This window comes from Ipomoea triloba, chromosome 5, assembly GCF_003576645.1.
Source record: "Ipomoea triloba cultivar NCNSP0323 chromosome 5, ASM357664v1".
In the NCBI taxonomy this organism is placed as follows: domain Eukaryota; kingdom Viridiplantae; phylum Streptophyta; class Magnoliopsida; order Solanales; family Convolvulaceae; genus Ipomoea; species Ipomoea triloba.
The window spans coordinates 22,020,528-22,035,049 of record NC_044920.1 but is presented as its reverse complement, the minus strand read 5'-3'; the positions used below and the strand labels follow the sequence as shown (position 1 = coordinate 22,035,049).

Below are 14,522 nucleotides of genomic sequence, written 5' to 3'. Positions count from 1 at the left end.
TCGATATTTGCTACGTGGAAAATTGTGGTGCGCAAATTGCACGCTACCACTTGGTATTAACCTAATTAAACATATATGATATCCATACAATAGCAATTAAAACATACACAATATCTCATTAAATTATAATAAAACATTGCAAGTTTCTGTGGGTGAAGCCCTACACTTGGCCTAAAAAAATTTACTTTTTATTTTGCATTGTGTGACATAATTTCTTAACTCTTCATATCATATTAAATCATAACAAAATGTCAACGGACCAGTCTGGTCATGTGCAACCGGTGCATGTGATGATGACACATATTGGAGGCCTTACATATATATATATGTGTGTATGAATCATTATTTGTAATTATCTTTATAGAGTCCATGAATTGGTTTTAGTTACAATTGAAAATAAAACTTTTGGAACAAATTGATATTGAAAATTTGGTAAAAGATTATATTTTGACAAAATGTATTTATATATGTGTGGGTGAGGGGGGGGGGTGTGAGGGGGGATGGGGGAAGTGTTCATGTGAGAACATCTCTTCACATATATGACAATAATGATACGGCGTTTTTTAATTGTTTTTCATTCCGAACTATTGATTTTGAATTGGCAAGATCAAAGGTTGTGATTAATTCGCACGTTTCTTATTGGGAAAAGTTTCGCATGGCATTTGATCTTGTTATATATATATATATATATATATATATATATATATATATAGTCATTATCAATTTAAATTTTTAATTAAGATAAAATCCACTAATAATAAAACTACAAAAGTATTGATTTTGTAGAGTTTACTACACAACAAATTTAATATTGAATTTATGATATTTGAAGTGTAGAAACAACGACTTTGTATTATTGTATATAACTGTGTGAATGAAATTTAGTTTGAATATAATACAAATTTAAAGGTGTAATTTATAATTAAGATTTACTCAAAAAAAATTAGTTTGAATATAGTACAAATTTAAAGGTGTAATTTATAATTAAGATTTACTCAAAATAGTTCGTTGTCTAAAAATAATATAGGTGTGTGAATGATATAAATCTCTCTATTCTGTGGATGGAAAGCCAACCGATTTGGTGTGAAATGGCGTGCCATTTTGAGGTAGTTTTCACTTTTCATTGAAATGATAATTCATAATAGTACTGTTCCCATAACGGCGTTTGTTTTCTTTGTTTTGGTGGGTATGTATTCTTAAAATATTAAAGCTTTTAATTCAAAATTGAACATGTGTGTAAATTGGATTCAAGTTGATTTCACTACTACAGTAATAATAGTATAATATTACGGAGTACTTACCAAGAAATAAAATAATGAACGAGATAATGTAGGGAAAATAAATATTAAATTATACATGCACATATATACGTATCATTATATATTTATATATTTTTGAAAAAAATTGAATGTCGTCATTGGCTCTCGCATGGGCAAGTTTAAGGGGAAACAATGACTCATATAAAAAATGTGCATTAATTTATACATCGATCTATCTGAGTTGATTAATGTCTGAAAAATTAGGAAAAAAATACAGGTTGAATGTTTATAATATCTACGAAATTAGTTCATTTTCTTCTATTTTTTTTCTTATTTTTTGATTGTTGATCAACTCAGATGGATAGATGAATTAATTCACATTTTTACACGGATCATTGTTTTCATGTGTTCTTTCCTATGTATATATAATCAATTGTTTACATTAGAATAATATTGTTTAATATATGATAACATGTGATCGAAATCTTCACAAGTCATATATTATGAAACACTAGTCCCTGTATTCCTCTTTTTTTTGTTTTTTAAAGAATATCCCTGTATTCCTCCTTAGGGTTTGGATCACGAACTTCTAACGCAATGCTTTCAATATGCGTAAGTGGGGTGGATTCGAGTCTCAGTAGAAGTGATATTGACTCTTTATGCTTTAATAGGTTGAAAAAGTAGTTACGAACAGACTACGTTGTCACAGAGCCAATAGTACTCAAAAAATTTATATTTATATTATATACAAAACAAATTAAAAAGAAAAGGGTCACACTTGTGTGAGACCGTCTTACGGATCCTTATTCGTGAGACGGGTCGAGTCAGGTCAAATCACCATGCAAATGTCATACTTATATGTGCAAATCTCACACTTATATGCTCAAATATAACACTAATCAAAAATACAAGTTTTGTTACTTATAAGAGAAAAAGTAATACATTTTTCATAATAAGTAATGTTGACAAGTGCCTCTCACTTATAAGGGCAAATATAATACTTTTGAGGAAAAATGTAATACTTTTAAATTGAAATGTAAAAGTATTGTATTTTCCCTTAAAAGTATTACATTTACCCTAATAAGTAACAAAAATTTTATTCCTGATTAGTATTACATTTCAGCATATAAGTATGACATTTGTGCATATAAGTGTTACATTTGCATCTTTACCCGACCCGACCCGACCCGACTCATGGTGAGACGGTCTCACACAAGTTTTTGCCAAAAGAAAAATATATGTCCCGTGCACAGTTTGATGTTGGCACGAACAATACGAGAAAGGCTATACGAAATTCATTGTTTATGATCGAGAATGTTTTGTTTATATATAGGGTTAGACTTTTCAATAGTTATTGTGTGCGACGTGGTCCATACCGCTGTGTGGACCACAGTCAAAAAACGACGTCATTTCGTGTAAAAAAAAATGCATGCGACCTACTATAATATACATTTTTATAACTCATAATGTACGTTATTCTAACACATAATGTATATTATTTTACACCAAAGTTTAATTATTCTAACACATAATGTACATTATTAATCTAGCACATAATGTGCATTATCTTACCCCCAAAATTTTAATTATTCTAACACATTATGTGCATAATATACATTATTCTAATTAACTGCTAAAATTCACGATGTTGTTTTGGATCGTGGTCCACACAGCTGTATGGACCACGGTCCACACAATAATTTTCCTAGACTTTTATGGTGGGTGAAAATTAAACCCTAATTCAACTTTTGGTTAGGTTAGGATATTAGGTACAATATCATTGAGAACCCTAGCTACTTCTTCTAATCGTTTAATTGAAGAGTTGGACTGATCATATTGTGGTGCTTCTCAGACGTAGGAATGGTTATTCTGAACAGGGTTACCAAACTTGATGTGTTATTGTGCATTTTGTTTCTTTCCTCGTATTCTTTAATATGTGCATTTTGTTGTGCATCAATGCACTAGACTTCGAATTAGTTCACTAATAAGTACATTAACAGAAGTCCATACTTAGCAATTATTATCTAGCTATAAATTGAGTTTTTTTTTTGAATACTATTAACTCTATTAGAATGCAGTATCTATTCATAACTATTCTTTTCTCAACCTACTGAAGCACAAGAGTCAGTATTGACTCCACTATGACTCGAACCCACCACCTCCCGTATAAAGGGAAGGGTTTGATGCCACTGGACCACAAGGTCTTTGGCCTTTTTGGTGGGGTGAGAGAGGCAACCGTAAACTTCAACAACTTCCTTAAATAGGAAAACGGAAGTTTGAAGAAGGCAAAGGGAAGTTTGAAATTTCATTGTTTAGATGACTCATTTTGTGTAAATTATTACTAGCAAAAATTTAAGATCTGATCTGGAATAGTTAACAATCATTTTTTATTTTTATTTTTTTAAAAAAAAGTACATGATTAAAAATGAATTGTATATAGATAAAAAAAAATACCAAATATTATTTAGTGTTGTGTGATTGACGATATATATCTAGTTTCATAGAGACTCGAGAGCATTTGGTTAAAATATAATGGCAATTAAGATTAAATACTTCTTGTCCCAAATACTACCTACTAAATCACTGAGTTAAGATCAAATATTTTCGTAAATATGACGAAAATTTCGTAAAAAAATGACGCGGTGGCATTTTCGTAAATATCTCGAACTTTGGTGCAAGTAAATGTGTTATAAGTGCAAGTAGTTGGTTCACATTTGCAAGTAAAAAGTGCAAGTAAAATAACTTACAAGAGCACATATTTCACTTACAAGTGCAAGTAATTTAGTTTGTTAACATTCGTGCACCTAGGTGCAACTAATTATACCATTAGGTGCAACTAGTTATAACGTTAGGCGCACTTAGTATTGATGTTCAATGTACATTTTACTTGCACATGTAATACATTTTACATGCACTTGTGCACCTATTTTCACTTACAAATGCAAGTAATTTACATTGTTAACATTCACGTACTTAAGTGCACCTAGTTATAACCTTAGGTGCAACTATATCTGGACACGTGGCGCGCTGCGATTGGTTCTCAGTTCTCTCCTGGGCGGTGCGTTCTCATTTGAACGCAGTCCTATATATATATATATATATATATATATATATATATATATATATATATATATATATATATATACACGGATGGAGACCTTGATGGCGTACTCCATGTAAATCCTCTAGCTGAGTAGTCAAGGTCTCCATCTGAACGTGTACATTTTACATTCTAAGGATGAAGTCTTAGAAAAATTTAAAATATTTAAAGTGGATGTTGTATTCCAAACTGGTCAGTTAGTAAATATTTTACATACTGACAGAGGTAGTGAATAATATGACCCATTATTTTTTCAATCGGTGGGTGTCATTCACGGGACCATAGTTCCTTATACACCACAACGAAATGGTATGGCAGAAAGGAAAAATAATAGAGTATTCAAGAAAATGGTAAACTGTATGTTATTAGTTTCCGGTCTGAATGAAGGCTTATATGGGGAGAAGCAATGCTGACAGCATGCTACGTTCTCAACAAAGTTCCAAACAAAAGAAATAGGGTAATTCCTTATGAACATTGGCATACAAGAAAACACAACCTAAATTATTTAAAGGTCTGGAGATGCAAGGTCGTGGTACGGTTGTCGGAACCTAAACGAAAGGCTCTTGGAGAAAAAAGGCATAGACTGTATATTTATAGGATATGCAGAACATAGCTAGCATAGCATACCGATTTTAATTATGTTATAGAATCAAATGATTTTATTTCAGTTCATACTATAATAGAATCTCGAGATGATATTTTTATGAAACTCGTTTTCATCAATAAATAGATCTAAGGACTTAATTCCGATTCTTGTTTTAGTGGGTCCAAAGTTGATGATCAAATCTTTGATCATGTAGTTTCAAAGGAACTTGTGCTAAGAAAAAGTAAAAGAGTAAGAAAAGAGAAAACATTTTGTCTGAATTTTCAAATGTATCTATTAAAAGGATCAAGAGAGTCTATAGAGACTAAGATTTATATTATTTTGAAATAGAAGATGATTTTAAGACTTTTGAGGAAGCTAGCTATGAAATCTTAGAATAATATTGCTTTCTGGAAAGAAGCAATTAATGATGAGATGGATTCTATAATGGGAAATAATACGTGGATTTTGACAAATCTACCGAATGGTTGTAAACCAATAGGTTGTAAATGAATTTCAAAAAGAAAATGAAAGTTGATGGTACAATCGACAAATTTAAAGCCAGGTTTGTAGCACAAGGCTTTAAGTAGAAAGAAGGAATTGACTTCTTTGACACCTATGCTCTTGTAGCAAGAATTGCTACTATTAGATTGTTAATTGTCATTACTGCAACACACAATCTGGTAATTCACCAAATGGGTGTTAAGACAACATTCTTAATTGGTGAATTGTATGAGGAGGTTTACATGAATCAATCAGAAGGTTTCGTGGTTGTAAAATAGGAAAATAAAATTTACAAGTCAATTAAGTCACTTTATGACTTAAAACAGGCCCCTAAAAAATGACATGATCGGTTTGATCAAGTCGTGTTAGCTAATGGGTACAGGATAAATTAGTCTAATAAATGCATCTATAGCAAATTTAATAATCGAGGATAAGGGGTTATTATGTGCTTATATGTGGATGACATTTTGATTTTTGATACTGACTTGGACAAAGTCAAGGAAATTAAGGATTTTCTTAGTTCCAATTTCTCCATGAAAGATTTAGGAGAAGCAAAAGTTATTCATGGAATAAGAATAATGAAAGTACATGATGGTATAAGTCTAACACAATCTCATTACATTGAGAAAATTTTAAAAAGATTTAATTACTTTAACTGTAGTCCAGTCTCTACTCCTATGGATCCTTCATTAAAATTAGTACCAAATGAAGGTGATCCGGTCTTACAAGTGGAGTATTCTAAAGTAATTAGATGCTTGATGTACGCGATGACAAGCACTTGTTACGAAATATTACTACGAAAATAATATTTCTGAGAAAATAACAAGCACAAAGAAACGAAAGGGTTTTCTGGTAGGTGGTGAATACGAGTTGAGCGAATCACTCTTTCCTTAAAAACATTATTTGCTACCTCTCAAAAGTGCTAGAAGCGTTGTAGCCTAGGTTTTCCATGATAAAATGTATTACGGTTCTATGTTTGAGCACACAAACAAAAGAAACGAGTTGAGCGAATCACTCTTTCCTTAAAACCTTATTTGCTACCTCTCAAAAGTGCTAGAAGCGTTGTAGCCTAGGTTTCCCAGGATAAAATGTAAAAGTGCTACAAAAGAACGGTTCTATGTTTGAGCACACAAACAAAAGAACGCAGCGAACTAGAGAGAGTCACAAGTGGCTAGAAAGGAGTAGAAGCAGAGTGGCACCTGCAACCCCTTCTCCCTGCGCGCAAGAGGGAACTTCTATGTTATACAATTCAATAAGCCTTAGAAAGACTCTTGTACAAATAGTGGTGCAAACCCACTTCTCAAACCAATGTGGGACAAAAAGATACTTTAAAGCTTTTCCCTCAATTTTTCCAACTCAAATGGGTCTACTTTGAGAACCAATTTCTCATTCACTCATTATCCATTTTGAGCGTACAATATATCAATTTCTTCGTCTAACTACGAAGAACTCAAATTCACTTTGACCCGACCCAAATTGGAAATGAACCCTGTATATATTTGTACAACAAAATAGCTACTTAAAATGTCATTTTATGCTATTTTTTTCAACAGCACTTGCCCTAACATTGCATATGCAGTAGGGAAAATGAGTAGATACACTAGTAATCCTAGTGCAGTGCATTGGATGGTACTAAAAAGAATTTTGAAATACTTGAATAAAATCATAATTAATGATTTAGTATATTCAAATGAAATTTTCATCCTATAAGGATATTCTGATGCTAGATGGATATCAAATCAGGAAGATTATTTTTCAACTAGTGAATGGGTATTTCTACTTGGAGGAGGTGTTAATTCCTGAGCTTCTAAAAAGCAAAGTTGCATATCAAATTCAACTATGACATCTGAATTTATTGCATTAGCTTCGGCATGCAAAGAAGCTGAATGGCTAAGGAATTTAATTTTTAAGATTCCGATTTAGCTAAAATCGATGTCACCAATTTTGGTACATTGTGACGACGCTATTATACTGGCCAAGGCATATCGCAATGTTTATAATGGCAAGTCAAGACACATAGGTGTGAGACACAGTTATGTGCGGGAGCTCCTAAGTAAAATGGTGTTGTAGCATTGGACTTTGTACGGTTCCAGTTTAGTTTAGCAAATCCGTTTACAAAAGCATTGGCAAGAGACATGGTTCAAAAGACATCGAAAGTGATAGGATTGAAACCTTTTAATAGCCAATGATAAAGGAAAATTCAACTCACTTCTAATTTATTATGATAGAACTTGAGTTTAATGAAGATGAGTACTTCATTTATTGGCGGCAAGTACTATTTAAAAATTGATCCCTAAGTTTTGTACTTGGTCTGCTTTGAGAGTAAGGTTGAGTTCTACTCTAAACTGATCTTTTGAAAAAATGCATGATGTAGGGCATGAGATAATCAATTAGCCTATATGAGCATGAAGTGTGCCCACTCCAACAAATTTTGGGTTTGACTTGGACATGCTCATGAATAGATGTAAACACGCCTTTATCGTGTCAAGTTTACATTATGTTTTAATGACGATAAAACTTGTGTGTGTTATATCTACATTTCTTTAAAGTGACTACGTGATTCAAGGTTAGTCTATCACTACAATCCGATTTAATGTATTGTAATTTTCCCTAGTAAAAATTAATATTGTACCAAAATAAATCTAAAATTTATGCGTAAATGAAAGTGTACCATGAAAGCTTAAATAATATTTGGAGTTGTTGAGTTATAAATATTATTTTAAGTTTGATAGAAAGTTATGTACGTGGAAAATATGAATTCTGTGAAAAGTTTCGAAACATGGAAAGTTCAATTGCAAAATTGGAATAAAAAATTACTCAATTCCAGAACGAAGAGGCTAATTTCTGAGAAGTTAATTTCCGAACAGTTGACTCTGAAAAGTCAAATTAAGTTTTCGGATGGGAAACTAACTCTTCGAATGGTTAAACTGTTCGGATGAGAAATCAACTCTTCTGATGGTGCTACTACTAATTCTTTGGATAAGGAAATTTAAGTGTTGCATACATAATGTTTTGGTAAATTATGTGTGATGCATGCAAGAAGATAAAAATGTGTGTGTGAGACATTGTTGTGACTATCCATGAGTCTGTGTGGATAAATCTGGGTCATTGAATGGTTAAGATCAATAGTAATTTATTACCAAAATGTTAGGAGATGAGTTCTGTGTATTTTAGGTAATCGTTCTGTGTATTCTATAGGAGGATAAATTCTGTGTATTTTGTGTCAATATTCTGTGTATTATGTGCACCGTTTTGTGTATTCATATTAGTAACACAGGTTATGATGTGTTTGTGCATTCAAATGCTAGGATGGTGAGTTCTGTGTATTTTGTGTTAATATTCTGTGTATTTTGCAAAAAAAAACCTGGTCATTATTAATTTTTTTTTTAAAATGATTTGGCACCTTCTCATTCACCGCGTGTATATCATCTATACACCAAATATTAATCCAAATTTTTAATGGTGATAAGTCACTCAATTCGACTATTGAATATTTTATATTAGTACAAGAAGCAATGAACTCTTATACCAAACATACTAATATCAGTATTTAACAGAACTTTAAACGACCAATGGCACCTCTTTTTGTTTGAAAATCACCAATGGCACCTCTAAATGAAGGCAATGCAATTAATTTCATTAATTATAATAAAATCCACTGATTGTTGAGCATGCCAATACTACAAGCAAATTTAGAGGAAAAAAAATACAAAAGAATAGAACTTGGAAAAAACTTTAAAAATAAAACATAATAAAACACCTATATCTTAGAAAGTTGGTAATTTAAAAAAACAATAACATATATATCTTAGAAAGTCTTAATTAGTTTCCACAATGTGTGCAGCAGACACTACACTTTTCTTCATTATCCCAAAATTTATGTTCCATATAGAGATGGAACAATTTCTACAAATGGTATTCTTCACCATTTGTGGCCTCTTCCACCACTACCACCTCCCCTTCTTCGATCAGAAAATCCCCCTCTTCCACCGGAGAAGCGGCCACCTCTCCCACCGGAGAAGCCACGACCACCACCTCCAAATCTACCACCGCCTCCAAATCGACCACCACCTCGACTCTGTTCCCTTTCTTGCAATGGAGGCAATGTTTTCACAACTTCCAGACTTATATCATATGCTTTTTTAGCACCTGCACAAAACAATATGCCATGCTTAATCACGCTGAATATGAATGTTGTAAGGTATCCCAAAGAGCTCATCCTATAAATGTAACAATGGATGTTCTAATGAATTGCCAAGTAAAGTATAGATCAGATACTACCTTGTAAAAAAACCATGAGTGTTTCAAAAAAAAAAAAGATATTCTAATGAATTATAACATATTTTTGGGAAACTGTATTGTATACGCTTCTCATCCATCTACTACCAAAAGATCAAATAAAAGAAGAGAAAAACATACCTTCTATGAAGGTATCTACATCCTCAGTAGACACATCAAAAACTGCCCCCGTCCCATCAGCTGTTAAAGTCAAGCCTTTGATTGATTCAGCTGTCTCTTCAGATAAGAACCTCCTCAAGACATTATATACAAACCTGGCGAAGATCATAAACACAGGTTATGCAAGAGAATTAGCAATAAACGCAATAACACAAGATTCAATTATGAGAAGTTGAATTGAGCTATATAATCCTTACGAGGGTGAATAGACAGGCTTCCCACTCTCAAGTTGTAGAGTAACATAGTTCTCCATGGAAGTGAGAAGTGACCGGCTCTTGATCTCAGTATATCCCTGAACAGTAAGGCAGAAGGCTTAGTTATGGACATATTTGTGTTGCATTCCACAACAAAAACATAATGAAAGTAAAGCAAGAACTTACTGCAGCCTTGGCCAGTGCCTTTGCAAGCAAATCTGCTGGTGACAGATCAGAGGTATTTAGCAGATTCTCAGCAGCAGCCTTGAATGCCGGTATTACACTTCACAAATTTAAAATAATTTATAAGTAAATGAGCACTAGTTACAGAACCTTTAATACTTATTAAAACAAAAATAAAATTACCTATCAGAAATTCCAGCAATTTGTACTGCAGCTTCTTCACCAATAGCTTTAGCAATATCAGCTGGCTGTGGAGCAGCAATATGCTCAAACTTAACACCAGATTCCCTTTCTATCCTAGAAATGTTGGACTTCTTAGGATCATAAAGCATTACAGCAACACCGGTATTTCCTGGAGAATATAGCAACTCATGGTAAATAAAAATTCCAAAAAAAAAAAAAGATTATCCATGAAACAATAAGATAAGCAATTCACCTGCCCTTCCTGTTCTTCCAGATCGATGAATATAAGCTTCTACATCACGTGGGGGTTCACACTAAAATAGTAATATCAACTTCAGTACACCGGAAATCTTAGTTAATCAAGCATCACTCTTATATCTTGTAAAGACAAACCTGGATAATTAACTGGACATTGTCAATGTCCAACCCACGTGCTGCCACATTAGTGGCTACTAATGTCAAGAACTTGCCTGATCTGAAACCAGCAAGTGTAACCTGGAAACAATCCAATGATCAGTATACTGTAACTCTCTTGCAAAGTTGCACCAGGGAAAGCGAGTAATAGTGTTGAACAAAATTTTACCTCACGTTGGGACTGTTGTATGTCTCCATGCAAAGCCCGGGCCCCAGGCAACAACCCAGCAAGCTCAGATGCATAACCCTTTGTTTCAGTAAAAATAATAGTGCGACCTCCACTAGAATAATGAATTTCATTTAGAGACAGAGAAAGAGAGAGGAAAATGTGAAATCCGTGAACTACAAAAGTTATCACTTTCCGGAATATTTAATGGATGGAAGTAACAAAATTGAAAGCAACCAACCTGCTATAGCATCGAATAATATCAGGAATAAGTTGAGATCTGGCTGAGATAGAGCATGGAATAATAATATGTCTGACACTAGTGCTAGCCTTCATTTTCTCATTGCCAACGATGTCTACCGTCTTCTTATCAGGCTTGAGGAACTTAGAGGCAATCTAGCCAAACAAAGAGAAGTATATAAGAGTCAAAGTATTAATACAAAGAACATGCGGAAGTTAAATTCAGTACGTTAGACATCCCAAAAATTTCCAAGGTCTTTCCACTAATTGGTCAATCTACATCAATTGAACATTTAACTTAGGGGTGTAAAACTAGCCTAACTAGAACTATTAAGGATTTGTTAAAGCCCTCTTATTTGGTTTTCAGCTAGGCTCATTTACAAATCAGGCTTTGAAGTTTGAACATTGCATGCAAGTGGCTCAATTTGTTTAACATTCAGTGTTCTTTCACTTCTTTGTATTCAACTAAAAGCATTAACTAAAGGTTGTCACACTTGATTTTCTCAATATAAAACCAATGCTTTAGGTTTATAGAAACTAGAAATAGAAATAAAAATTCTTTCATTTTTAATTTTAAGATTAGGTATAATATTAAAACTATAATTATTATAAAGAGAAATTCCACAATGCCAAAAAGGCACCTTGCCAACTATAATGACCAAACCAGTTTGCTTACAGTGTAATCTAAAGCAGAGCCCATACTCCCAGTGTTTTTGTTAATAGTTTAAAAATAAAAAGTGAGAGATATTGGTAAGACTAACATGCTTCACCCAATCCTGCAATGTTGCACTGAAAAGGAGTGTTTGAACTTGTTTCAAATCTTCCACCTTGCCTTTAAATTTAAAAGGAAAAAGAAAAAGAATAGGGATCAGGATAATTTATAATCATTATTATACACAAAATATTAGAAAAGAAATATAATGGACTCAAAGATCTATGATTGTATGAAGATCTATGTACAATACACAAAACTGTTCACAACAATGATGAATAGTTTAGTATACCTAGAATAAATTCAACATCCTCAACAAAACCAATCCTCAGCATTTCATCAACTTCATCAAGGACACGAAACTTCAAAGAGGTCAAGTCCATATTTCCCCTCATTATATGATCCTGAACCACAAGTATTGAAGCATTACTACGCAATGTTCTAATACATAAAAATAAGCAAAATCCAATGTTGAATTCATGAAAAAGGGTACCTTGACCCGTCCAGGAGTTCCAACTACAATGTCAACTCCTCTTCTCAATTTATTTTCTTGTTGTGCATAAGGTGTATTACCATACAAGCAACAAGAAGTTAGCCCCAATGCCCCACCATACATCTCAAAGTCAGTAAAAACCTGTTTTGATCATGAAGTAAGATGGACTTTAATATTAAAAAAAACTTCAAATAAAAAGATTTTGCCAGGTCAAACTAGGTTTCTTGGATCAAACCTGAAGAGCGAGCTCCCTGGTAGGTAAAAGCACCAGAACACTGGGAGGTCTACCATACCCAGTCTTCCTGGTAGCTTTAGCTGGACCATTAGTTAAGGACTCCAGAATTGGCAAAACAAAGGCCAGTGTTTTACCCTGTAATTTCCAAAAATAGATAACAGAATTTACTCCAATTATGTTAAGCCATTGAATTAAACAGCTAAAGAATCTATTGGAAACATTGTCAAGAAACTCCAAAGACTATAATTTGTAAGCAAAAACAAATGAATAACGGGAAATTGAACAGTTCATACCTGACCAGTACGAGCCCTACCGACCAAATCAGTACCATCCAAAATGGTATCAAAGGTCATAGCTTGAATCTTAAATAACGCCTCAATTCCCTTAGCTTTCAAAGCCTCTCTGAGAGGCTTGGAAATCCGGAAATTGGTAATCGCGTTCGGATCCTCCTCCTTCTCCTCCTCCTCCTCATAACTACCAACCGCCTCCATCAACTTGGCCTTCTTTTTCTTTTCCGCCTTGAAGTTCACCGGCTCCACCAACTCGGAGCTGGTCTCGCTCCTCTGCTCATCGCCGCTATCAATCTCGGCCGCCTTCCGCTTCTTCTCCTTCTTCTTACTCCGCTTCTTCTCCGCGGAGCTCCCCTCGGAATCAGACTCCGAATCAACCTTACTACGCCTTGACTTCTTCTTCTCAGAGTCTAGGGTTTCAGCGGCGGGTTTGGGAGTCTTCTTCCCCTTCTTCTTCAGGTCTTTTGAGGCTTCGGAGGCCATGGCGTCAGCAACAATGACGGAAGGCATTGTAGGTATAGGTATATAGTGGAAGTTGGTGTAGTGAGAGAGAGAGAGAGAGAGAGAGAGGCAATGGTGGCTCTCCTGCTGTGGGAAGAATGTGGCAACGAGAAGCAATAGCAGGAGAGGAAAGAGGAAAGAGGAGGAAAAAGAGGTTTAGGGTTTGTGATTTATACACCTTTCGCCGTTAGACGCGAATCTGATTTTGGAAACCCGGAATGGGCTGTCCAAACATAATTGGGCTTTTTATCTATGTCTGCAAAACCCGATAGGTTGAGTAGACCCAAACACCAATAGGTAGGCAATTTGCGTGTGGATCATAACCCAGTTGTGTGAATCATACTATACTATTAATGTATATTTAATATTAAAAAAAATGTACATTATATTTAAGGGATGTACATTATTTGTATACTGAATGTATATTATATTCTATAATGTAGATTCAATACAGAAATAATGTACATTTAGTATATTAAAAATGTATTTTTTGTTATAGTCCACATACCACTAGGTCCACACAATAATTTGCCGGCAGTTTATATCGTGGACCCTGGTTCATAATGCATTGAAGACTCTGGTGTTTATAAAATACAGAATTCATATTCATAAAAGTGATAAAACACATAACATAAATACGGTATAATGAACATGAATTGAACATTTTACATAATACACAAAATTCATGTTCATAATGCACATAATTCATATTCATTATACTGTGTTTATATGTGTGTATTATGAACATGAATTTTATGCATTATGAACATGAATTTTGTACAATATGAAGTCAAATTCTGTGTATTGAATTAGGGTCTACACTCTAAAGTGCACCATGGGCCCTGGTCTACGATATAATGGTTGCTAATAGTTATACCTTGAACACATTACAATGTATGAATATTCATAATTCAAATTGTGAACATTCAATATGTAAAGTATAGCATTTAGTTGTGAACATTCTGTATATAAATTGTGAACGTTCAGTATGTAATTTGTGTATTTTG

General features: G+C 33.7%; 1 protein-coding gene across 1 annotated transcript; it reads right to left on the bottom strand.

Moving 5' to 3' along the window:
- Positions 1-9,062: 9,062 nt before the first annotated feature.
- Positions 9,063-13,661, bottom strand: LOC116019901 (DEAD-box ATP-dependent RNA helicase 7-like). Its single transcript, XM_031260270.1, has 14 exons — positions 13,018-13,661; positions 12,725-12,859; positions 12,490-12,630; positions 12,289-12,400; positions 12,046-12,116; positions 11,286-11,440; positions 11,048-11,159; positions 10,858-10,959; positions 10,718-10,778; positions 10,465-10,633; positions 10,285-10,381; positions 10,102-10,196; positions 9,866-9,999; positions 9,063-9,595 (listed from the first exon to the last, which is right to left on the bottom strand). The coding sequence occupies exons 1-14, from the start codon at positions 13,522-13,524 to the stop codon at positions 9,369-9,371; spliced, it is 2,118 nt and encodes a 705-aa protein (XP_031116130.1). The 5' UTR covers positions 13,525-13,661; the 3' UTR covers positions 9,063-9,368.
- Between the last annotated feature and the right edge of the window lie 861 nt (positions 13,662-14,522).